At 40.2% G+C, this 26799-nt stretch overlaps 1 protein-coding gene across 1 annotated transcript; it reads left to right on the forward strand.

Moving 5' to 3' along the window:
* The first annotated feature begins 8724 nt into the window (after positions 1 to 8724).
* Positions 8725 to 24995, forward strand: wasf2 (WASP family member 2). The gene is made up of 9 exons (XM_060942927.1): positions 8725 to 8870; positions 14971 to 15128; positions 15204 to 15338; positions 15616 to 15769; positions 18490 to 18607; positions 18705 to 18826; positions 18908 to 19081; positions 19170 to 19639; positions 23412 to 24995. Exons 2-9 carry the CDS (start codon positions 14996 to 14998, stop codon positions 23567 to 23569), a joined length of 1464 nt encoding a protein of 487 aa, XP_060798910.1. The 5' UTR covers positions 8725 to 8870; positions 14971 to 14995; the 3' UTR covers positions 23570 to 24995.
* Positions 24996 to 26799: the final 1804 nt, after the last annotated feature.

Genomic DNA, 26799 nt, shown 5'->3' on the forward strand with positions numbered 1-26799 from the left:
CATTCACACTCACATTCACACCTACGGTCAAATTAGAGTCACCAGTTAACCTAACCTGCATGTCTTTGGACTGTGGGGGAAACCGGAGCACCCGGAGGAAACCCACGCGGACACTGGGAGAACATGCAAACTCCACACAGAAAGGCCCTCACCGGCCCCGGGGCTCGAACCCAGACCTTCTTGCTGTGAGGCGACAGCGCTAACCACTACACCACCGTGCCGCCCCTAGATCTACTTATATATCTCTATCAATTTGTAAAATCTGAAAACTAAATAAAAGTACCGATACCTCCTATTTCAAACATAATTTCATGTTGTACAGAATTTAATTATTTCATTCATATTTGCTTCAAATATCTGAAGTAATTATAGCAAAATTATGTCTTAGATTTTATTTGAAGGTTTCAAACATGAAGAAATCTGATATGCTTTACAGAGATATTGCACTATTTATACTCTAGTTCCTTTGAAAAGAGTTTCTCTCAGGGTTCTTTGGCTGGGTGATGGTTCCTACTTTCTAAACCTTTCAAATTTAGAGGAACAAACCAAAGAAGGCTTTGACTCTCTTACCGTAGTTGAGTTACATGCGTGTACACGGTTATTAATTTTAATACTGATATGGTCTTTAATACATTCAATGACACTACTTAATGTCCCAATAATATCCTACTTACGGTAAGTTTAAATACACCATAGTAATTAATTTTCTCGCAAAATTAATAAATAATAAGTAAAATATAATTTTACTGTGTTTCACTAGGGGGAGCTATAGCACCCAGATTTTGTAAATGAAATGCTTTTGATTTTTCTTAACTAGATGCATACAAAGTTTACAGGATATTTATAAAACATAAGCTACTCAAGCTTACTAATCCATAAGTGATGATAGAATATATTTGATTTATAGGACATATCAGTCAACACACACTTTATTGGACAAATGAATGAAATGCTGCACTAGGAATTACCTCTATTTTTGAATTATGAAGAATAAACTCGTAGATAAAACTGAATAAAATGAGATTTCTATTTGTGAACACTATGTATTTCCAGTTTCATTATTGAAGTGGACAACGTGGTAATTATAGGTATGGAATAAATAAATTTTAACTTAAATTTTTCATAAATTCATATTTGGTACTGATTTTCTTTTGTTTGTCCATTGTATGATGTATGAGGTGCCCTCTAGTGTTCAAACTTAGTTACAGCTGTGTGTACTGAAAGTGTCAATGTTAGCAGTGCAAAGTTCTTTGTATATTCTACACTACTTTGTCATTAGATTGATCAACCATCACACTTTTGGCATACACATTAAAAGTAAATGTACCAAACATATGAAAGTGAAATGAATAAGGTTATGTATATATATGCCTAAAAATCCAGCAGGGAAAAAAAAAACACATTGGGTTGCAGTCATATAAAACTATGTTAATATGCTATCTTAGGATCAAAAATACCTCCAACATTAATAATATAAGAAGAAGCATGGATTTATGGGCATACCAAAGTGAAGTGCGCATGTGTACAAACCCTTAGAACAGCTGGTCAGAACACGGTTATTCCAACTGTTATAGCAGTAATGGGTTATTAAATACACGGTCTAGTCAAAACCATTGTTAACACAGATTAATGACCAGTTAATTGTAAACATTTAATGAGAGTATGTTATTCTATGTGCTGTTTTTAGTTAGTGATCATCCTGTGAAGCAGCTTTTCAAATCTCTTGCTAAGTCTGTTTTTTTTGTTTGTTTGCTTGCTTGCTTGTTTGTTTTTAAAGTTAAAGATCAAAAATACAAATAAAAAATAGACTATTGTAAGTGTATATTTTCTACACCCTTTAAGGACAGACATACACTTCTCAGGGCAAAAACGTTTATTTAAACATCCATTCTGGTTCTGTGTCATTTATACTAGCTGGTCTTTTTCCATCCATCCATTATCTGTAGCCGCTTATCCTGTTCAGGGTCGCAGGCAAGCTGGATCCTATTCCAGCTGACTGTGGGCGAGAGGCGGGGTACACCCTGGACAAGTCGCCAAATCATTGCAGGCCTGACACATAGAGACACACAACAATTCACACTCACAGTCAATTTTGAGCCACCAATTAACCTAACCTGCATGTCTTTGGACTGTAGAGGAAACCGGAGCACACGGAGGAAACTCACACAGACAACATGCAAACTCCACACAGAAAGGGCCCCGTTGGCCACTGGGCTCAAACCCAGAACTTTCTTGCTGTGAGGCAACAGTGCTAACCACTACACCACCATGCCACCCAGCTGACCTTCTTGTTTATTATAATTATATTTCACTGTGGGCGGCACGGTGGTGTAGTGGTTAGCGCTGTCGCCTCACAGCAAGAAGGTCCTGGGTTCGAGCCCCGGGGCCGGCGGGGGCCTTTCTGTGTGGAGTTTGCATGTTCTCCCCGTGTCCGTGTGGGTTTCCTCCGGGTGCTCCGGTTTCCCCCACAGTCCAAAGACATGCAGGTTAGGTTAACTGGTGACTCTAAATTGACCGCAGGTGTGAATGTGAGTGTGAATGGTTGTCTGTGTCTATGTGTCAGCCCTGTGATGACCTGGCGACTTGTCCAGGGTGTACCCCGCCTTTCGCCCGTAGTCAGCTGGGATAGGCTCCAGCTTGCCTGCGACCCTGTAGAAGGATAAAGCGGCTAGAGATAATGAGATGAGAATGAGATATTTCACTGTTGTAAAACTAGGGCAGCATGGTGGTGTAGTGGTTAGCACTGTTGCCTCACAGCAAGAAGGTCCTGGGTTTGAGCCCAGCTGCCAACGAGGGCCTTTCTGTGCGGAGTTTGCATGTTCTCCCTGTGTCTGTGTAGGTTTCCTCTGGGTGCTCCGGTTTCCCCCACAGTCCAAAGACATGCAGGTTAGGTTAACTGGTGACTCTAAATTGACCGTAGGTGTGAGTGTGAATGGTTATTTGTCTCTGTGTCAGCCCTGCGATAACTTAGTGACTTGTCCAGGGTGTACCCTGCCTCTTGCCCATAGTCAGCTGGGATAGGCTCCAGCTTGCCTGCGAACCTGTAGAACAGGATAAGCAGCTACAGATAATGGATGGATGTTCTCATCTCATCTCATCTCATCTCATCTCATCATCTCTAGCCGCTTTATCCTTCTACAGGGTCGCAGGCAAGCTGGAGCCTATCCCAGCTGACTATGGGCGAAAGGCGGGGTACACCCTGGACAAGTCGCCAGGTCATCACAGGGCTGACACATAGACACAGACAACCATTCACACTTACATTCACACCTACGGTCAATTTAGAGTCACCAGTTAACCTAACCTGCATGTCTTTGGACTGTGGGGGAAACCGGAGCACCCGGAGGAAACCCACGCGGACACGGGGAGAACATGCAAACTCCGCACAGAAAGGCCCTCGCCGGCCCCGGGGCTCGAACCCAGGACCTTCTTGCTGTGAGGCAACAGCGCTAACCACTACACCACCGTGCCGCCTGGATGGATGTTATAAAACTTAATTTCATTTGTTAATATCCATCTATTCCTGCGGTTCAGGCCCGCAACACATTCCAAAAAAAGTTAAGATGAAGGCAGTTTAGGGCTAGTAAAGAGGTAAAACAATTAAACAATGATGTGATTTGAAACAGGTGATGTCAACAGGTGATTGCAATCATGATTTGGTACAAAAGCAGTATCCACGAAAGGCCTAGTCTTTGACAAGCAATGATGAGCCGAGGATCTCCAGTTTGTCAATAAATGTGTGAGAAAATTACTGAAATGTTTAAAAACAATGTTCCTCAAAGAAAGATATGAAGGGATTTGGATATTTTACCCTCTACATTCAACGATTCAAGGAATCTGGAGGAATTTCTGTGTATGAAGGGCAAGGGCGCAAGCCTAAGCTGAACACCCATGATCTCTGATCCCTCAGATGGCACAGTATCAAGAACCGTCATTCATCTATAGCTGATATAACCACATGAGCTCAGGATTTCTTTGGCAAACCTTTGTCAAGCACTACAGTATGGAGTTACATCCACAAATGCCAGTTAAAACTTTATTGTTTAAAAAGGAAGCCTTATGTTAATTATTTCCAGAAGTGCCATTGACTTCTCTGGGCTCACAGGCATCTGGGATGGACCATCACACAGTACATGTATTGTGGTCAGAAGAAACAGTATTCCAGGTCTTTTTTTTTTTGAAGAAATGGACGCCATGTGCTCCAGACCAAAGACAAATAGGAGTATCCAGATTGTTACCAGCAATAAGTCCAAAAGCCAGGGTGTGTCATGGTATGGGGTTGTGTCAGTGCCCCTGGTAAAGGTAACTTAAACTTCTGTGATGGCAGCATTATTGCAGAAAAGTACATTGGGGTTTTGGAGCAACATGTGCTGCCTTGAAGATGACATATTTTCCAGGGATATTTCAACAAGACAATGTAAAACCCCATTCTGAACACATTACAAAGGCATGGCTGTGGAGGAAGAGGGTGTCTGTCCCCTCTGTCCCTAATACAAAATCTCATCTCATCTCATTATCTCTAGCCGCTTTATCCTTCTACAGGGTCGCAGGCAAGCTGGAGCCTATCCCAGCTGACTACGGGCGAAAGGCGGGGTACACCCTGGACAAGTCGCCAGGTCATCACAGGGCTGACACATAGACATAGACAACCATTCACACCTACGGTCAATTTAGAGTCACCAGTCAACCTAACCTGCATGTCTTTGGACTGTGGGGGAAACCGGAGCACCCGGAGGAAACCCACGCGGACACGGGGAGAACATGCAAACTCCACACAGAAAGGCCCTCGCCGGCCCTGGGGCTCGAACCCAGGACCTTCTTGCTGTGAGGCGACAGCGCTAACCACTACACCACCGTGCCGCCCCTAATACAAAATGTGCGTCAAATTTTGAAAGAAAAAATATGACAAGGACAACCCGTACTTTTGCACACCTTAAGATTTGTTTACAGGAAGAATGGGACAAAATAACACCTGAAACACTTCATCACTTGGGGTCTTCAGTCATAAAACATCTTTTAAGTGTTGTGAGAAGGAATGGCAGCATTATAAAGTGGTAAATGCTTTACCGTCTCAATTTTTTAAAATTGTGTTGCAAGAATCAATACTGAAATAAGTGTATTGAAAAAATAATACAATTCAAGAGGTAAAACATCAAATATGCTGTTGTGTTGTTTTGAGTGCAATACAGGTCAAAGATTATTTATAAATCCTTGTTTTCAGTTTTAATTTCAATTTCAACATACCATCTCAACTTTTCCTGATTTGGGGTTGTAGTTCATTCTCTGTTTTTAGTACTTTATTTCCTGTTCTTGTGAGCTTATTTGCTGTTTAATCTTTCTGCTCCCTAGCAAATTGAGGCCTTTTCTTCCAATTAGCCTTGTTAACAAGTGGCTTCCTTATGGTCACACAGCTGTTTAGATCCAATCCTATAAGTTCTCCTCACATTGTGCATGTGGAAATGCTCTTCCTTTCACTATTATACATAACCACGAGTTCCACTGTTGATTTTTTACGATTCATCTTCACCAAGTGTTTTAGTGATCTCCGATGACAGCCAGTCAAGATTGTTTTCTGACCACATTTCTTCCACAAAGTTGATGGTTCACCACTATCCTTCCAGATTTTAATAATGTGTTGGACAGTCTCATCTCATCTCATCTCATCTCATCTCATTATCTCTAGCCGCTTTATCCTTCTACAGGGTCACAGGCAAGCTGGAGCCTATCCCAGCTGACTACGGGCGAAAGGCGGGGTACACCCTGGACAAGTCGCCAGGTCATCACAGGGCTGACACATAGACACAGACAACCATTCACACTCATATTCACACCTACGGTCAATTTAGAGTCACCAGTTAATCTAACCTGCATGTCTTTGGACTGTGGGGGAAACCGGAGCACCCGGAGGAAACCCACATGGACACGGGGAGAACATGCAAACTCCACACAGAAAGGCCCTCGCCGGCCACGGGGCTCGAACCCGGACCTTCTTGCTGCGAGGCGACAGCGCTAACCACTACACCACCGTGCCACCCATGTTGGACAGTTCGTAACCCAATTCCAGTAATTTCAACAATTACTGAATTTACAATTTAGTTGTTTTCTTTGCTTAATGCAGGGCAATAATTTTATTCTTCTGAAATACAGTAACGTCTTTTTCATAACCACAGGATATGTCTTCCGACATGATTGTTTAAGAAATGAGAAGCTACTCACTGCATCAGTTAGGGTTGAAAGAATTGTTTTCTGTTCGTAGTAGTTGATTCTCTGTTATTAATAGTTTATTTCCTATTCTTAGGTGTTTATTTTCTGTTCTTAATAGTTAATTCTCTGTTCTTAATAGTTTATTCTCTGTTCTTTAGGAGTTTATTTTCTGTTCACCTGAAGAGATGGGCCCTGTACTATGAAGCGGGTTTTCTGGCTTACCAGGGTAACTTCGAGAGTAACTTGATCACGTGCAGCGTAACTTCCCGATTAACCCATACTACGAAAGTTGGCTATGTTCAAACTGAGGTATGCTGCCATGGCAACTTACGCTGCATTTCAAACCTGCTCGTCTCAGGTTATGTTCTTGGTTAACCCGAGGTTTCCGATTAACCACACCCTTTTTAAACACCACCTCTCCACCGACATTTCCTCTAGAGACAATGCCAGCGTACCTGGATGACCCGTGCGATATCGGAGCACAGATTAGAGATGGGATTTATGGCTCTTTGATGGGATCCGCATCTTTGTGATCCGTTCTTTGAAAAGAGCCGTTCAAAAGACTGGCTCATTTGGCTCTTTTTAAATATTTATTCAGTTTTAAGAAGACAGCGTCTAAAGAAGCCAGATCCCTCTGCTTAGACAGTGACATCAATATTTCTGGACATACCTTTTATATAAAGCAACCTAGACTTACATTATTGTAACCCCTAAATGCTCATAAATAACCATTAAAAAACAATGAGGGCTTCAATGAATGTCCATGCAGAACGGCTTTTCTGTAAAAAAAAAAAAAAAGAACCCACTCAAGAACATAGTTACCAAGAACGCAAGAATATTTTATAGAAAAACACTTGTTTTACAAAAATATTTAAGTCTGAGATACAAAATAGATACAACTACAATAAATATAACACAAGAACATTTTAATAGAAAAAAACAAACTTTCTATATTAAAAATATTGAAATTGTAACAAAAATAGATACAACTAAACAGTCAGATAAATAGATAGTTATAACAAGAACACAAGATTATTTTAATAGGAAAAAACAAACTATTAATGCAAAAAATATATTATTATTAGAAAAATAGATACAACTAGACAAACATAAATAAATAAAATACACAAAAATAGAACAAACAAAATGACGATATAGAATAAATTAAATGAACATCCGTGCAAAGTAGTTTTCCCACAACATTATAAACTATATACAAAACAATTTGAACTATTAGGCAAACAGATAAAACTTGAATAAATAAAAGGCAAATGAATGCTTGCTTGCATGCGCACGCGCACACACACACTTACCATTATGAATGATGTTTTTATATTTCATTTTCACCTGTTGCCAGGTGCATTTGGCACTGCTGTTGCCTCTGAAATGTTCACAGGACATACACCAACTTAGTCAAAGGGACTGAACAGTCAGTCATCCTAATTCATGTACCGTAACTGTGCACATATCAGCTTAAGTAGGCTACTCCATGAATTTACCATACCAAATTTTATTCAGGATTTTTTGGACATTAAACAAGCTATATATGACTGGGGCCACGTCGAAGGACCATTTTCTGTGACTTGTGATTGATCATGAAGCTTTCTCTCATCCTATGGGGCACTTGCATGTGACGTCACAGCCGATCCAGATTGTGACAGACGCCATCTTGTCGGTCAAACGCCATATTTCCGCCTTCTACTTCTACTTCTGGTTCTACTTCTGCTTTTACTTCTACCTTTTCTTCTGAAAAACCTACTATATACACAATTCTACTACAACGGCTGCGGCTACAAGCTCTCCCTACCTGTGCACGTTATTGACAGCCTCCTTATTGGCAGCCGCTGTGTTAGATTTTGCTCTTAATGTTGTTTTGAACTCCTCGTAGCTTTGCATTATGACAGCGCATTCTTCCTCCGTGAAGTACGGCGACTGTGCCATTGTGAACAGTGGTGATTTGCGCTGATAACCTCCCCTTTAACGTGAACGCGCATTAACCCTGATTAGGTTAAACCAGGTTCAACAAATCAACTTCATAACTGGCGTCGTAGTACCGTTTAACCCCAAACAAGATAACCAGGTTTTGTCAACCCCGGTTTAGCGGGGGAACCCTGGGTTACTTCTGGGTAGGTTAACCTCTGTTCGTAGTACAGGGCCATGGTGTTGTTGGTACTCTCGAAAACTAAGCATGTTTTGGTTCTGGAAAATGATCAGTGTCAGAGTACTGCCATGTTTTGTTTGCTCCCAGCTTTAACCTTAATCTGTAGCTATGCACAGAGCGAAACCATTTCAGACATTTGGCCAGGATTTGGATGTGCTAGAGCAGGCCCACTGAACAACACTCCCCGCCCCTCCCTGCTCAGCAAGCAGATGTTTTTAAACGGGTGGAGCCCGGAGCCCGGATTTATAACCCCGCCCCTTGTTTGCTTAATTGACAGCTGCCTCACCCAATGACGTTTCTCCATCCAACGCGTCGTCCAATGGAAAGTTAGAAAACCCGGGACCTTGCTGTCCGAGACCGTCAGTTCTTGTGACGGTAAATGCGGACATTTTTTTTTTTTAATCGACTTGGAAAGTAGCAGCTAAAAGTGAAGTAATGTTAAGGTTGCTAGGTAGTTAAAAGCCGCAAAGAGTTCGGTAGCGAGGACTAACTGTTTTATTCTGTGGTAAGGAGTATTTATGTTCCTATATTTCACTTTTTACAAAGTAGTTGAATCAGCTGTGTGTGTGTAACTAGCTAGCCTGACTAGCTAACAACTCACTTCCTGTTCTGGACGTTTAGGGTGGGCCGCGATGGTTTACTTTCTGAAAGTAAATAAAATTAACTCAGCTATTTTAAGTAGTTTACTGTGTCATAGTTTATTGTGACATAAAATTTGCCTCCAGTTGTGATTTTTTCCCCCTCTATGTAAATTCTGCTACACGATTTAACCTGATTTGATGTCTGAAGGCTGTGACTCGCATTTTAATGTCTACTGTAATATAAGCTAACTCATGGATAACGATCTGACTGTAATTTAAACATGCAGGGTATTTATCTCTTTTACATCAGGATATCATTCATCTAACACGAATTATTTTCTAAGCTTTAACATTTCAGCTGCAGGCTGTGATACTCCAGAGTTTGCCAGCACTGTAATAATAAAGTAGTGACCTTAGTTCAGAAGGTTTTATTGTGATTAAATACACTACACTACACTTCCGGTTTTTTTTTTTTCTTTTTCTCCTCCGAATTTTGCTCTTGGAGTAACTTTTTGCTCTGAAGTGTTGCTGTAGAGACACTGAAGTGTGCAGAGCATGGATGCTTGATCATGATACACATTATATAACTTACTACAGTCACAATAAGTATTAGATCACAGAATCTGGCCGTGTAAAAAATCAAACATGCCTAAACAGTAGATGCATCTTTCCTGTATCCTCTTATGGGATTAACCTTTCATATAGTATATACAGTACATATAATTTCATAACTACGATGCTACTTGAATGTTTGTCAGTACAATATGGGACAGTCCACCGAATGGGTGCCATTTGCTTGTTGTACCACTCCCAAATTAAACTTAATTTGTTATATCTTTAACACCGATTATAATAACACACACATTTAACTATTCAAAATGTGTATTGGTCAACCTCAGGCTACGTTACAAGGTTTGGAAGTCAAAGATGGCTGCATTTTTTTTTTTCAGTCTTGTTACCAAAACTCTGAAAGTAACAGGACTGAGTTTTTAGCCTAGGATTAGCTAATACATGGAATTAAGCCACATGGTGTCATTGCTAATAGCATGACCACACTTAGCACATTCTAGTGATTTACCAAAAATATGTATTTTTAAAATAAACATCATCTAAGAAATAATTTAAGTAACAGGACATTGACCGTATCAGTCAAAGTTAAAAAATCATCATCTCATCTCATTATCTCTAGCTGCTTTATCCTTCTACAGGGTCGCAGGCAAGCTGGAGCCTATCCCAGCTAACTACGGGCGAAAGGCGGGGTACACCCTGGACAAGTCGCCAGGTCATCACAGGGCTGGCACATAGACACAGACAACCATTCACACTCACATTCACACCTACGGTCAATTTAGAGTCACCAGTTAACCTAACCTGCATGTCTTTGGACTGTGGGGGAAACCGGAGCACCCGGAGGAAACCCACACGGACACGGGGAGAACATGCAAACTCCACACAGAAAGGCCCTCGCTGGCCCCGGGGCTCGAACCCAGGATCTTCTTACTGTGAAGCGACAGTGCTAACCACTACACCACCGTGCCGCCCCTAAAAAAAAAAAATCATCAAATATACAGAAAAGTAAATGAGAGAACTAACTTTTGGTCTTCCCATGGCCTTCAGAAGACACAACTGATATAACTTCTTGTTGAGCATGTGATTTTACGGAATGTTCCAAATTTGTCAGATGGGGTAATATGTTTGGGTAACAGGACTGAGTGAAAACCCAGGGACATGACTAAAATGTGTATTTTAGCTAGGATATTGTGGATTTCTTATGAAAAAATATATTTAAACCATGGATAGGATATGGAGTCACACAACAGTGCAAAAGAAATACTGTTTCTGAAGGATTTTAATCATATTTCATACTTAAGTATAAAGTTAGTGTGAGGACAGGTAACGCATGCTAGTTTTCAGTGTTTTAGGTAGTTTATTAAGCCTTACAATTTTATACATCTTAAATTTGAAATCAGATCAATATGCAGGACATTCTGCGTAATAACGAAATGTATTTTAAAGTACATTTTTATGTGCATTTATACATATAATTTTCTAGGGACAGAAATGGCACTGATTCGGTGGAATGGCTCCTATATGAATATGATTCAATCCAAACCCAGGAGTGGCATTATCTGTTGATTAACAGATTTATAGACCTGTAGTACTGATTTTTATTTATACAATACTCTGTAAAAGTCTTAAGAGCCCAATTTTGTCTTAGTACAAACTTTGTTGTAGATTTTTTATTTGATTCATTTATCAAGTCATTCGAAAACATTTTAGATTTCTGATCGTTAGTTTTCAGAATTACTTTATTAATCCCCAGAGGGAAATTCAAAATTGCAACCAAGCCCCTGAATCAAGGAAGAAGTAAATATGTCTAAAAATAGAAGATAAAATAGTCCTTAAAAAATAATAAATTAAAAATAAAATACATTTATATAAGTTCAATAACTTAAGCAAAATGAAGATTTTGTATACAATGATTCCTACTTGCACCTGAGTTAAGGATACATGGTAAGAAGTGTACCAAATTAAACGTGACAGAAAAATGTTTGTATGTCAGTAAAGAAAGTAGAATATTATGTGAGAAACTAATTTTATGATAAACCTTATTGAATGCTACTGGATTTTGCTTCTAAAAAAAGAGCCAAGTGTGACAGTCTCTGGGGGGGAAGTGGCTTGTTCTGCAAGATGCTCAGTAAAACTTGCAGCTAATTTCTTTATAAAACTGAATAAATTGTACCTGAGAGTTATATATTTTAAAGTGCAGAGTTGTTGCACCAAATATTGACTTTTTTAGTGTATTAATGTTTACTGCTATTTATAGATTTCTTTTAATGGAGAATTTAATTTCATTGTATTTGAAGGCATTTTTGATCTACATCATTTCTTTGCGTGTGCCCAAGACTTGCACACAGTACTGTATATCTGTACATTCATTACACACACGTGCGCACACTATTTAAAACCTCAAATTTGTTCCTCAAATCCAATGCTAGAGGGGCTTGTGTTGCACAGTTAGTATTTTTCCTTTCCCAACACTCAATCTTGATAGAAGTAGAAGTACTCTGTAATTACTGAGGAGCAGGAAGGTTTTTTTTGGGGGGGTGGGGGGGAATCAATAAATGGCTTAATTAAACCTTGCTATTTGACTATGCTCAGTCTTGTGTAAAGTGTTAATCTGTGGCCAAGAGTAATTGTTTACACCCCCCGGAGTTTGGATTCAGGATGTCTAAAATGCCCAATTATACTTATCAGGGCCATGATGAGCATTTTCATGTTAGATTCCGGAGTGCTAGACTGGCATTTTGAATCCGCCAAGTCCAGTTTAGAGTCAACCAGATTTCACGTAAACAGCCATTTATTGATTTATTTTTTTGATTACATATGCCGCTTTTCCACTACAAACGCGGCTGAGCCGAGTCGAGCTGAGCGGGGCTGTTGGAGTTGCATTTCGACTACAACCGCGCTGAACCGTGCTGGCTGGAAGTGGGTGGACACATTGGGTGGAGTTAGCGAAAGTGGGTGGACGTCACGTGATGTCGTTAAGCAGCGCAAACAGTGACATCAGTGACAGTGGCGGAACAAGTCAGAGCCGGGCCGGGGGCGGGGCAAATGACCGGGCCCTTTATTAAAGCTTATCATAACATCATTTTAGGCTACAAAATGTCCCCAACTGCGGTGTTTACCAATTTCAACACTACCGGGTGCAACTATGTTATTTAGTACATCAAGTCCTTCAAACGAACATGTAACTCTGTACATGGCTCATAATAAAACATCAATAGCCTATACTGCGCACATTATTTGAAGGGCATACGAATAAGCGCTCAGAGGTTGCAACGGTGACAGGAAGAGTCAGAAATAAAAGGAGGGCGGTGCAAACCTCACTGAATGCACTGTGTTTACCAATTTCTTTTTTTTTTTTTTAAGATATTTTTTTGGGCTTTTTGCACCTTTATTGGATAGGACAGTGTAGAGACAGGAAATGAGCGGGAGAGAGAGAGACGGGAAGGGATCGGGAAATGACCTCGGGCCGGAATCGAACCCGGGTCGCCCGCATTCATGGTATAGCGCCTTAACCACCTGAGCCACGACGCCCCCGTGTTTACCAATTTCAACACTACGGGGTGCAACTATGTTATTTTGTACATTAAGTCCTTCAAACGAACATGTAACTCAGAAACAAAAAAACATTAGGCGACATACTGTACATGGCTCATAATAAAACATCAATAGCCTACTGCGCGCATTATTTGAAGGGCATACGACGAGCCTTGCGCTCCGCGAACTCGTCCACGATGCTCTGTAAGTCACTGATTCAGTGAGCTTTTAAGCGGTAGTCTCACGACCCGGATAGTAAACAATAAACATGGAGGACATGGAGTCGTTAGTGTTGCTGGTCTTGGTGCTGTGGCTTGTTGTCACCGACAACGCCAACAGATACTGGCAAGAGCGTATAGATGAGGCGAGGCGCATAAGGCTTCAGAAATTCTCGTAATTCGTAATTATTCTTCTTCCGGGTTTGCGGTGTTTACAGATCCCAGCGTGCTCGCGGGGCGTGTGTGGGCATGTGAGGACACTCCTCCTCACCAATCAGTGCACAGGGGAGTGTCTGCTCACGCCCCCAGCCTCACTCGGCTCGGTTTGTCTCGCTTCAGCCCCACTCCAAAACCGTGCGAGTTTTAGGGGCTAAGCAGGGCTGAAGCGAGCCGAGTCGTGCTGGTTTTTGGTAGTCGAAACGCGAGCCGTGTTGGGCTGAAGTGAGCTGAAGTGAGCTGAAAAAGGGTAGTGGAAAAGGGCCAATAGTCACAGTAGTCTAAGTGCCATTTAGCTGTTTCCATACAGATGTATTGTGTATAAATCACTAAATCTAACCGAATGTATTATTTGTCAGCGGAGTGACACCAGCGATTCACTGCACTCATTAGCTAAATGCCTGAGGGAGAGAGGGAGATTCTCACTTGGATACAAACTTGTCTGTCACCTGTAAACAGAATTACTGTCCAGCTTCCTTTATTCTATTTTTCACTTTAATTAAAATTTGCTGTTAACAGCAGAACAACTTCTGCATTTTAACAAGGACAAGCTCCAATTACCTCGTCTAGAAATAACCAGGAAAAGCTGAGGGCTGTGTAACCTTGTATTCACTGAGTGTTTCTTTCCTTTCCTCACGTCATACTATTCTGGTCACTTAAAGTATCCTTATCTTCCAAGTATTTTCTGCAACATATTTTCATGCATCTGTGCGGTGTTTTATTTTGGACATGACCAGTTGTATTAAAACACTCGAACATCTATATCAAAACATTTTAGATGGTCCCCATCTTCAGTAGGGAGAGGTTAGAAATGCTATACTATTTTATAATATAAAAATGTGACCAATTTTAGTTTAAACATGTATAACAATAAATATTCAGAAGGGACCACCCCCCTCGTATTTCAGCTGTATATTTTGCTGCATCATTTGGCAAATCTCACTGATATCACACAGTTGTGGCTGGAAGTCAAAGGCAACATAATTGGCCTAATCTTCTGGTTGGGAAATATTATTGGCTTCTAAAAAGGCTTTTGTAGCAAAATTTATTTCACCTGGGAAAGCAGCTATGTAATCAGACGATATCTGTGTTTCTCTGTGTAGAGTAACATTGTGTTGGAAAGGGGAGCTTTTATTCCCTTTATTTTGCTTTAAGCTCTGCAGGGAAATGCATTGGCTGATGCCTTACACACATGTACACATTGTTCCCTGAAGAAGACTTGCTGCTAAAATAATGGATGCCAGCTGCATTTAAAAGGAACGATGTACAGCAGTTTTGGTTCTGCTTTGCATCAGACAGTTTGGGTGTGTTTTATAAATGAGCTGGATATGTACATGTGGCCATGTGATCGGAAAAACGAGCAAGTCTGTGGGCGCAGTGTCCACAAAGAATGAGCAGAAAAAAGGATTTGAAACATGCAGTGGAAAGAGCAACACGGCTGAAGTGAATGTGGCATTCATTCTCTTGTGGTGTTTCCTGTTTTCAGGGAGGAGAGTCACCGATTTATCATCATGCCTTTGGTGATGCGGAATATCGAGCCGCGGCACCTGTGCCGTGAGACCCTGCCCAAGTCAGTGAGGAGTGAGCTGGAGTGTGTGACCAACGTCACACTGGCGAACATCATCCGCCAACTCGGTTCCCTCAGTGAGTGTGTGTTTTGGTAATATTAGGTGGACTATGGTGCTATAACTGACTTTGTACATCTGTTTTATATCACAGGCAGGTTTGCAGAGGATATCTTTGGAGAGTTGTTTGTCCAGGCCAGTATGTTTGCAGATAGGGTGAATACCCTTGGTGAAAGAGTGGACAAACTTCAGGTCAAAGTCACCCAGTTGGACCCCAAAGAGGAAGAGGGTAAGAGGAGCAGGATTGTCTGAATGTACTGCAATTGCAACTGTACAACACGTCATGCTGTCGTATTCTTCAAATATTGGCAAACCATAAGTGTGTCTGTTGCTATGTTAAATGAATGCCATCATGGCCAGATCATCAGGAGTTGGTTTGTTTGTCATGGATAATAATGGATGCTTGTCCATGTTCCCCTACTATAGTGTTTTTATTCTTGATTATCTCAAATGTTTGCATTATTTTCTGCTTCCTCATTGTTGGCTTGTTGTTTTGTTGCCTCTAGTTTCACTGCAGGCAATCACCACTCGCAAAGCTTTCCGTTCTAATCTGATTCAGGATCAACAGCTCTTTACTCGGCCTTCCCTGCCTCAGCCGGTGCAGGAGACGTACCAAACCTGCAACAAGCCACCACCACTCAGCATCCTCAGCGTCTACAGGTATACAGTTTATATTTAATATGTCGTGCCTTGAAACAATTATTACGGGGTTTGCTGGATATTATTTTATTATAAATTGCACTCTTCAGTAAGGTCTTTTATAGAGGTATTTAATAAGGTGTCACCAGAAAGAATTTGAGTTTTTATCTCCGATGGATTTAGATTCTTAACTTGCTCAATATGGAATATTTTATTTTGCATGTTTTGAATCCTTTTTTAAACTATTTAACATCTCATTTAATTGTTTTATTTGAATTTTAATTTGTGTATTTGTGTAGATTTATTTGCATCCTTGCTTCTGCCATAACTGTACAGTGGATATAAAGTGTACATACCCTGTTAAAATAGGTTTTTCTGATGTGTAAAAAAAAAAACCCCACAATAAATAACTTCAAAACTTTTCCCACCTTTAATGTGACCTATAACCTGTACAATTCAATTGAAAAACAAATCTGTTGGGGGAGGAAACATAAAAAAAAAAAAAAAAAGTACAAGAAGATGGTTGCATAAGTGTGCACACCCTTAAACTAATACTTTGTTGAAGCACCTTTTTGATTTAATTACAGCATTCAGTCTTTTTGGGTTGGAGTCTATCAGCCTGCCACATCTAGACTTGGCAATATTTGCCTACTCTTCCTTGCAAAAGCGCTCCCAGTCTGTCAGATTGCGAGGGCATCTCTTGTGCACAGCCCTCTTCGGGTCAGCCCACAGATTTTCAATTGGATTTAGGTCTGGGCTCTGGCTGGGCCATTCCAAAACTTTTTTGGGAGGGTTATTGTTGTGCTGAAAGATGAAATTCCTCTTTATCTTCAGCTTTTTAGCAGACGCCGAAAGGTTTTGGGCCAAAATTGACTGTTTAGAACTGTTCATAATTCCTTCCACCTTGACTAAAGCCCCTGTTCCAGCTGAAGGAAAAACAACCCCAAAACATGATGCCACCACCATGCTTCACTGTGGGTATGGTGGTGTTTTAGTGATGTGCAGTGGTGTTTTTGTGCCAAACATACCTTTTGGAATTGTGGCCAAAAAGTTCTACCTTGGTTTCATCAGACCATAACACATTTGCCCACATGCTTTTGGGAGTTTTTTTTTTTTTTTTTCCCCTCCTCTCCCCTCCCCTAACAGATTTTTCAACTGAATTGTACAGGTTATAAGTCACATTAAAGGTGGGAAAAGTCTTGAAATTATTTAATCATGGTCTCGTAGGTTTTTCGTGTGTGTGGGTTGTTTTTTTTTTTTTTAAATCCTCTATCATTTTAACGCAGTGTGCACACTTTATATAAAAAAAAAAAAGTGTACACACCCCATTAAAATGATAGAGGATTTTTTTTTTAAATATATAAATATCCACTGTAGCCCTTGATGCTGGCATGGTGTGAAAAACAACGATCTATTCCAAGCTGCACATTCTCACAGTATATTGCTCCTGACATTTTCATGGACATAACATTACGAAACCCTTCATTAGTTGTATAACAGTGCTTAATGCTACATTTCACTTATTGATTCATAAAATATTAGCCACAAAATGACTATGTAGTCAGTACAGTAAGTAAATTAAATTGTAAGTGAATGCATCAATGAATGCAATAGAGAGGTGTAATATTACTAGTTGTGCAGTTTGGTATTACTCTTAACCATCCAGTTGAGTTTGTGGTTAAGTGATTCTGCAGTAATACTTTTAGAAAGTGGTTGTCTGATGTTGACATGGCATATTTAGTCTGTTGATGCAACTCGGCGTTGGGCAGTAGCATATGTAATAGCTTTTTATTGATCATTAATGTTTTATCAAATGTTAAATATAACACTTTGTTGTAGGCATATTTCATCTTTTTGGGTCAAATCTTTGTCCTTTTTCTTCTTTCAGTGGTAAAAGGAAAGAGCCATGTTGGCCAAAGTGTTTCAGTGACATTTTTCCTAAACATAATAAATTGATGTTAAATATAAGCTTGACTAATATTAGCCAAGTCAGACACTAACAGATCATATTTCACATTAATGAACTTGAAACATTTTCCATTTACCTTTGCAGAAAGTGTTGCATGCATTGGGAGAAAAAAGGGGAAGGAGGTGGGGCTTCCCGGGAGTGCCTTAACATGAGAGTTCAAAACACTATTACATATTCACATGTAATTTGGCTCATCTGCCATTTTATTGAGGATGACCAGGATACTCTTTTGGTGCATTTTTGAGTAATAACTCTTACTAGGGTTCAACTAGCAGACCATGGTCCACGGGCCCTTTGTTTACACCTGGAACACGTTAAGCAGTCTGCCACTTTGGGGTAATTTTTGTATTTTCAGGTCCCCCTTCACAATGCGTTAGTGCTGCTAAAAAAAAAAAAAATCTTCCACTGACAGGCAAAATATGGAAGATCCCGTCTCTCTAAAGTTCACACACTCATAGCTTCAACCCTTTCCCAAACTATGGTACCCATAATGCAGTGCACCAAAACATTAACCATTTACTGTTTAACACTAGTGCACTCTGATGCTTTCGTGGTGCTCCTATACAAAATGTGTAATGGATGGCTGGCCTGGTAATATAATTGGCAATATTAATCATTGGATATCGTAGCACTGTAATATTGTACAGGGACAATGTTATAGTACAAGCCTAGTGTCTGCAAATGCCCATCATTGTAACAAGTCAGATCATCCTGGTATTTCTAGATAAAAACATTAGTTCCCGGTCTAAATTTATTCTTGTATTTGTCACAGGGAGGATGGAAAGGAGGCACTTAAATTCTACACTGACCCATCCTATTTCTTTGATCTATGGAAAGAGCAGATGCTACAAGACACCAAAGACATCATGAAAGAAAAACGGAAACATAGGGTGAGACTAGAAACTTATGAGAACCTCCGTTTAATTGGTTAGCATTATAGCAGGTCATTTTTTAAAAAATTGTTAACTTGTGTGCATGTGAGTGCAGAAAGAAAAGCGAGAAAATCCCAACCGGAGCAACCTGAACCCTCGCAAGATCAAAACGCGTAAAGAGGAATGGGAACGTCGAAAGATGGGAGAGGAGTTTGTTGTCCCTAAATCGGACTCTGGGTAAGTGAAAGTACAGGACTGGAGTGACTGCATTTTAGTTGGAGTCTTCATGTAAACTCATAATTGTCCGTGCATTTTTAGTCATTCTAAGGATGTGCTCAATGGCAGCATTGGGTCAGGTGATGACATGGGTACGATAGACTCTGAGGGACTAGACCAAAGCACTGCTTCCTACAGTTACGATCCTGGCTCTCCTCTCCCACCTCCGTTGTTGGATGATGAAGGTTTCCTGCCACCACCTCCCCCAGATATGACGTAAGATTTATTTGTGATCACCAACAGTGATCACAGTTAATGGTTATGAGGAATGTTGGTCTGTGATTTAATGCTTGTTTTCTTGCAGGTGTAATGATGTGTCATATGGAACCTCACCCCAGAGACCAGTTAGCATTTTAAGCCCTACCCATCCTCCTCCAGCTCCTCCATCAATGGCAACCTCTCCTCCTGGCCGTCCTTCAGTGGCGCCACCTGTCGCCCCACCTCCTCCCCCGCCCATGGGGATGACTCCACCCCCACCTCCCTCAGCATTTGATTCTCCTCCCTCTCCTACTGCTTTTGCCTCCATTTCTCCCTCTGTTCCTCCACCACCACCCATGGCTCCCAGTATTCCATCTACACCCCCTCCTCCTGGTGGGGCTGGACCCCCTCCTCCACCTCCACCCCCTCCACCCCCAGGCCCACCACCACCCTCCTTTGTTTCATCAGCTCCTCCCCCTCCCCCTTCAGGTGGGCTCTCAGCTGCCTCTGCCCCCAAGCCTCAACCTGCCCCCGTCAGCGATGGCCGCAGCGATCTCCTGGCAGCTATTCGCCAAGGTACGTTGAAATTTCACCTCTGTACTCCTACATCCAGTCACTCAGATGTGCTCTAACATATGAAGAATGAGTTATGAATTATATCAACCTGACTCAAGGGTTGTTTTGTGGGGGTAGGGGGTTTAAATAAAAAATTGTAAAGGTGAGGGGTTTATTTTTAAGTAAAAGGTCGGAGGTCTGGGGGGGCGTCGTGGGTCAGGTGGATAAGGCGCCATACCATAAATCTGGGGACCCGGGTTCGATTCCGGCCCGAGGTCATTCCCCGATCCCTCCCCGTTTCTCTCTCCCGCTCATTTCCTGTCTCTACACTGTCCTAACCAATAATAAAGGTAAAAAAAAAGTCAGGAGGTCTTTCTTGAACACATTGTAAAGTATGGAAACATAAATGAAAGACTTATTTGCAGAGCAAAAATAAGATTTAAAAAAATACAATAAGCATTTTCACCAAAATATGCACGCATGTTATAACCTGGGTGTTAATTAGCAATATTAACAGGATGTATGATGCCAGTTTAGTAAACAAATGGTTATCATAATTTGCTGCTTACACACAAATTTGAAAAACATTACAATATATTTACTTACTTGTTACTTTCTATGATCATTTTATTCATTTGCAAGAGTCTTTTCCTGAGTAATTAATGATTTTGAAGTAGTCAGCCATCTTTGTTCAAGATATCTTTTGTTGCAATTATAATTACTTGCCAGTGATCTATGGTGCTTTGAGTAACCTTCTTTGAAGAGATGAGCATGTAGCTTTGATCTTAAAACCCATGCCTATACAAAATAACACTTAGCTGTCCACTGTAGTGACCTCCATGCATGAAAGGGTTATTTTTGTTACTGAGGTCATTCTCCATGAGGGTAGCGTTCTACTCCGCTTCATGAATCCATGACATTAACTTTGATACTTTTGACACTTGTTCCAAGAAATGCTCTAGAATCCTGTGAGCCATTTCGCCTAATGTCATTTTTAAAATGTCAGTTTCTGTGCAGGAAAGCAGAGTTGCTGCTATTTTTGTCAAAGTACACATGACCACCAGGTTACACAGTATCTCACTCCTCAGTAATTAAGTACCATTTTATCATATGTTCTTTTTAAACACCAGAGCTAATGTATGCTCAAGGTGAGGGTTGTGGGGAGTAAAATCAATAGCCAGACTGACCATAATCATGTTTTAGCACATGTCTGCTATAAGGGCTGAATTTATGTCTGAAACATTACATTCTGAATGATCCTCTCACAGTACAGTTGCATGTATTGTAATTAACATGCAACACTCCATACAACAAATGCAACTGGGACAGCTCTTCAGTTTCTGTTAGTCTTTCTTTTAAAGTATTGGAGTTGAGGATGCAGTTTCTCTTAATATTGACGACCAGGTATACCATGTTTTGGCTCTAATGTACTAATGTTTCACAGAATGGAGCAGACTGAGCTTTTGTTTATTCTCAAAAATAAAAGCTACTGTCCAGCATGGTAATAATTACCATCTGCGACTTGCAGTCTTCCCCACAAATTGTGATTTTTGATTTTTAGACTTTAAAATAAATATTTTAATGTGGTGAACAGTTCCTCATAATTATTTCTCGTGCCATCAATGCAGTGTTTTTGGATAAATGAATGAATTGGTATAATTCTATAGTTTACAATTACCTTTCACTAAAGAAATTGGGGGAGAACTTTTTAAAGTGCTGTGTATCAGTATTGTCTGTTCCAATGACTGTTTTTAATTTAAAAAAATAAAAAAAGGGGTGGTGTGGCTCTATGCCTTTCCATCACGGGCGATTGCTCTAAGACAACGAGGGAGGCTCAGCCTCCTCCTAAAAATGACGAACATCGTGTAGGATGAATTGTGCTAGGCTTATGTTATAGCCGACCTTATAACATTTGCTATTTCAGATCCAGAATCATAGAAATACATGTGCTCAACCCAACTACAGTGCGAAATCATTCCGTTATAACTTTCTCCAGTTCGCCTAATGTGTGTGTGAGTTTTTCCCCCTCGTGACAGCGCGATGCAGCCCAGCCTCAGTGGATTGGGAGCTATGTGCTTGTCAATCTCAAAATGCAAGACGATTATTGGACAAATACTGCGAAAATGCCTGCCCACGGAGTCTCACGGACTCCCAGCCTCAGTGGACTTCAACGGCATTTGGGAGCTCTGCGCTTTTCAATCTCAAAATGCAAGATGGTTATTGGACAAATACTGCGAAAACACCCGCCCACGGACTCCGAGCCTCACATGGGAGGGACATGGCAGTTTCCGCGAGGAGACTGGTGATTGGTGAAAGCGGCTGGATATTTTCTTTGATTGACAGCTCGTTTCAACTATAGACAGGCAGCGGTACAGTGTTGCCAGATTGGGCGGTTTCCTGCCGAATTTAGTGCATTTTGGTGGGTTTTGAACATATTTTGGGCTGGATAACGTCAGCAGTATCTGGCAACATCAGTTCAGTCCCATGCAGATTCGCAAGTGCTGTGGTGTATTGTAAGAGATCGGCTTACATTTCGATTTCATTCATTACATACGGTTTTTACCAGCTTTTTTAGTTTGTATATATTTTCACTGTAAATAAAGTGTAAATATAGTGCTGTCAAGTTTGCTATCTTAGTTCCAGAAATTTTGTTTATTTGTTTATTACTGAACTTGAACTTGAGGGGGCTAGTCAGCTAGCAAGAAAGCTGCTCACGGATGCCAAGCATTGTTGATTTAATTTTGGCGAAGCCATTTGCCAGTCTTCCTTTCGAGGAAAAATTTAAAATTAAAGAGCAGGGTAGACCAACGCCTCAAATTGACTTGGTGAAAAAGGTAGGGAATAATACTCGTTCCTTTCAGCTCTCCTGGTACGAGAAAGTGAATTGGCTAACAGCAAGTGACCCACATCAACAACAGTAAATAGGCTACTTTAGTAATATGTCATGGATGGACCAAAAATATAGAATCTATTTAAAATGCTTATGCTGAGTATATTATATTGGAATATATGTTTTTCTGGATATGAATTAAACACCGCTACAATTTGGAAAACATTTTTAAACAAAAACACAGTCGAGGTAAATTTTTAAACAACATGCCACAATTTTAAAATTTAAAATATACCCCCCCCCCCCCCCAACACCACCATCATGTATATTGGACAGTAGGCTAATGGGCCAAAAGAACCTGTTATTTCACAGTTTATGACCCTGCCAACAATCAGCCAGATCAGAGGCAAGAGTATGGGCAAAATTTATGCATTTTTTCTTTTTAAAATCTGGAAATATCGTAACCGACCAGCCTCCCCTGTTTGAAAGACTACCAGCCGCCACTGCTTTCCATTGTATAGAAATGAAGCCAGAATTCTTCTCCATGTTGTCAAATTTGGAGCCAGGACGGTGCTATACATCATACTGCAGCCAGCTAACAGGGGTGCTAGACCTGTGGTTGTGCCACTTTTTCAAGTCGTTAACCTGTCCATGTTTTTTTACGGTCATTGGTCTGCCCCAGTATCTCATGGATGTGGGCAACTAGAGTAGTTCTGCGAATTATGAACTAGCAGAAACCACTCTTTGGTTTGGTTCAGACATGGGCCATGAACACCTTCCTCACAACACCTGCTTTTAAAGAACAGAAGCTGCTTCTCATATTACCTCTTCAGGACTTGAGTGATGACGAGAATTGAAAACTCTTGGAGGAAAAATGTATATGGCTGAGTTAAGACTTCTTGATTTTCTGTATTGTCAATAAATGTGTTGTGTAATGACTTATTCAAATTACTGTGTGTCTAGGCTTTAACCTACGTAAGGTGGAGGAGCAGAGGGAGCAGGAGAAGAGAGACTTCGTGGGCAATGATGTGGCAGCTATCTTGTCTCGCCGTATCGCTGTGGAGTGCAGTGATTCTGAGGATGATTCCTCAGAGTTTGATGATGATGAGTGGTCTGAATAAGGCTATAATGCATGTCATGAGAGAAATCATTCCTGTAGACCAAAACTATGTTTCCCTTTAATGAGACCAACTACAGTAAATGCAAAAGCGTGCGTGTGCGCGCGCATGGTCTCTTCTAACTCCGAGTGAATTATTTAGATGATCAACCTGCTCCTGTTTCAGAGTGCCTGTTCCTCTGTAATGTAGCTATGAATGAGTAAATTGAGCTAGAGAGAGGGTTTTTTCCTTCTTTTTTTGCATCTCCGTATCATATCTGCAAAAGATCATTATTAATCACCTAAAGCTTTGCTTTGTTCATACACCAAAGCCAAGTACAATGCACAATACAAGGCAGTAAATTGGACAACTAGTATTATCTTTTTGCTCTTATGGGTACATTTTTCTCATGGCATTGGCTTTTATTTGGAACACTTTCCCCAGAGTGAAAAGCACAAGGAGCCTATAAAACTAAAATGATTAAATATAAATAAGTTTGTTTCTTTACCATCCTGTTGCCTTGGGAATTGATATTTTGTCTAAGTGCTTTCATTGTATTGGTCCTTTGACCTTTGTGCCAGCTGTGGCATTATAGTATTTTCTGTTCAGTTCCTTCTTCTGTCCTTTAGCTGATTGTCTTTTTCCTAGACTTGGGCTCCAAACTGTATGACTGTATTGTGATCTTTTTGTATCCACGTATGCCAAAGTCACGTAAGCCAAGAGGCTGGAAAATGTTTAAATTCATATACAGTGGAACGTATATTCATTCGTTCAAAAGTGCCTGTTTTATGTAAGATTAATGCCCAGTGAAGCTTCTCAATATCCAAAAAAATAATGGACAAGCTAAAGACTGTTGTTTTTATAATATTTCAGTGCTTTTGCAGGCATTATCAGTTATACCATGGCCACCCTACCTGCCTTTAAACAGTGCTGGCTTTGTTTGTATATTTTGCTTCCTTATAACCCAATGAAAAGCCAACATTCCATTCCTATCCATAGATTTCCATTGTAACTTGTGGTTACATTTCTGTGGGCATTACATTATTCTGTTCGTTGCTTTTAATTCAATCCTTGACCTGCACTCTAGCCTATAAATAATTACATAATATGCAAATTAGTGTAATTCTTTTTTTATATGCTGAAAGTATTGCATTCCAACATATGGCCATGGTAACAAATATCAGGAGCATTGATGTCAAACTGTTGGTAAATATGTGACTGGACCATTACTTTAAAGCTATCCTAATATTACAAGTAAATAAAGAGAGCTGCCAGCCAATCAAAGACTAATATTTTGGCCATGGTATGATTTAGTTTAAGTGCCTATTCCTTTTTCTGGAAATTCTGCAATATTTTGAAATCCAAATTTTTTTTGTGTATGGTGCGTATGGATTATGATCGTAAAGCTTTTCTATTGGTGGGTTAATTAAATAAAGACCTTAAATTACAATATGTTGTCTGTAGCCTTTTTACATGCAAGCTGCCTGCTAGCTACACTTGGTCACCAGTTCATCAGGGACACACAACTAAGTGGTCACGTTATAAGGAACAGCTGAACACCTGCTTATCCATCCAACAATGTTGGTCCTATCCAGTATTAGAATGGTATACCAAGAGTGTGTGTGTGTGTGTGGGGGGGGGGTTAACTAACAAAGATGAGCTGCTGAGTTTTGCTTTTTAAGCTACAGCTTACCCATTGCTGTGTATAGTTTGTAGCATGCTGTTTTGCCTAGCACAGGCTACAATGTTGGCGTGTACTCCATCATCCAAACAATATTCAAAACATTTCCATTTTTCTCTAAGCATAATGTGAGCTTTAGCTTAATGATAACCTATGGTGGGTGGCATGGTGGTGTAGTGGTTAGCGCTGTCGCCTCACAGCAAGAAGGTCCGGGTTCGAGCCCCGGGGCTGGCGAGGGCCTTTCTGTGTGGAGTTTGCATGTTCTCCGCGTGGGTTTCCTCCGGGTGCTCCGGTTTCCCCCACAGTCCAAAGACATACAGGTTAGGTTAACCGGTGACTCTAAATTGACCGTAGGTGTGAATGTGAGTGTGAATGGTTGTCTGTGTCTATGTGTCAGCCCTGTGATGACCTGGCGACTTGTCCAGGGTGTACCCCGTCTTTCGCCCGTAGTCAGCTGGGATAGGCTCCAGCTTGCCTGCGACCCTGTAGAAGGATAAAACGGCTAGAGATGAGAACCTATGGTCAATGCTGGTACAAAATATTGTACTTTTTTTTTTTTAATATAATGAACTATAGTACCAAATATGTGCCTCATAATGAAATGTTAAGAGTATTTTAAAATTATTAATGCAGATAATTTCATTTATTTTTGTGAGTTCCTTGTTCTTACACCCTAATTAAGCTCCAATTAGCTTTGGTATTGAACTGTTGAGTCAGATGAGTTACTATAAAATATTAAACCATGTATTTCAGGGTGAATGGATTGGCCTTGAATGCAACTAATCTTGCAGGGGGTCAAAGACCCAACACTGGCTTTCTGGCAGCCCTGGGTTTTGTATTCACAACCTTTCAGTCGCTGTTGGTGAACCTTAATTGTGGCTCAAGTACTGACTGTCAATCATCTGTAGCTGATAAACTAAAATTAGATTTTTCTCTTTCATTAAATATCTAATGTAGCTGTTTTTTTCCATTTACTCTGATTTTATAGAGCTAGTTGCAATAATCTACTTGGTTGTTATATATGTTAAATTGTTTATTTCATAAAGATCTATAAATTGTGGATCTCGCCAATAAATAACTCAAATATTTGTGAGGGTTAATATGTATATTTCCTTCAGATATGACCTGTATAAATAGTACAACTATTTTCTTAGCAAATTGTGACATTGCTATTCACTCTTCAAGTATTCATGATTAAAATGAAATGGTGATAATTTTACTCAATCATTTTTTATTTTCATATAAACACATACTGTAGATCATCTCATATTTCATTCAAAAAATAATACATTCGCTCAACATAGATGTTTGTGCACCATGTGCACACAGCACATACTTGATGTATAAAAGCATTCATCCATCGTTTTAACAAATGTCAAGTACTTCAGTAAATAAATAAATAATAAAATAACTGGAACAATAACAAACTAAATTTGTACAAATTGTCAAGTCATTGTAAAGTGCGAATAATTTTTTTCAATTCCAGTATTATCTCTGAATGTCAGAGTCTGTGACATCAGGCACAAATTGATGCAATACAACTCTTATGAAAGCAGGTTTTTTTTAAACCTTA

The sequence above is a fragment of the Neoarius graeffei genome, chromosome 16 (genome assembly GCF_027579695.1).
Source record: "Neoarius graeffei isolate fNeoGra1 chromosome 16, fNeoGra1.pri, whole genome shotgun sequence".
In the NCBI taxonomy this organism is placed as follows: Eukaryota; Metazoa; Chordata; class Actinopteri; order Siluriformes; family Ariidae; genus Neoarius; species Neoarius graeffei.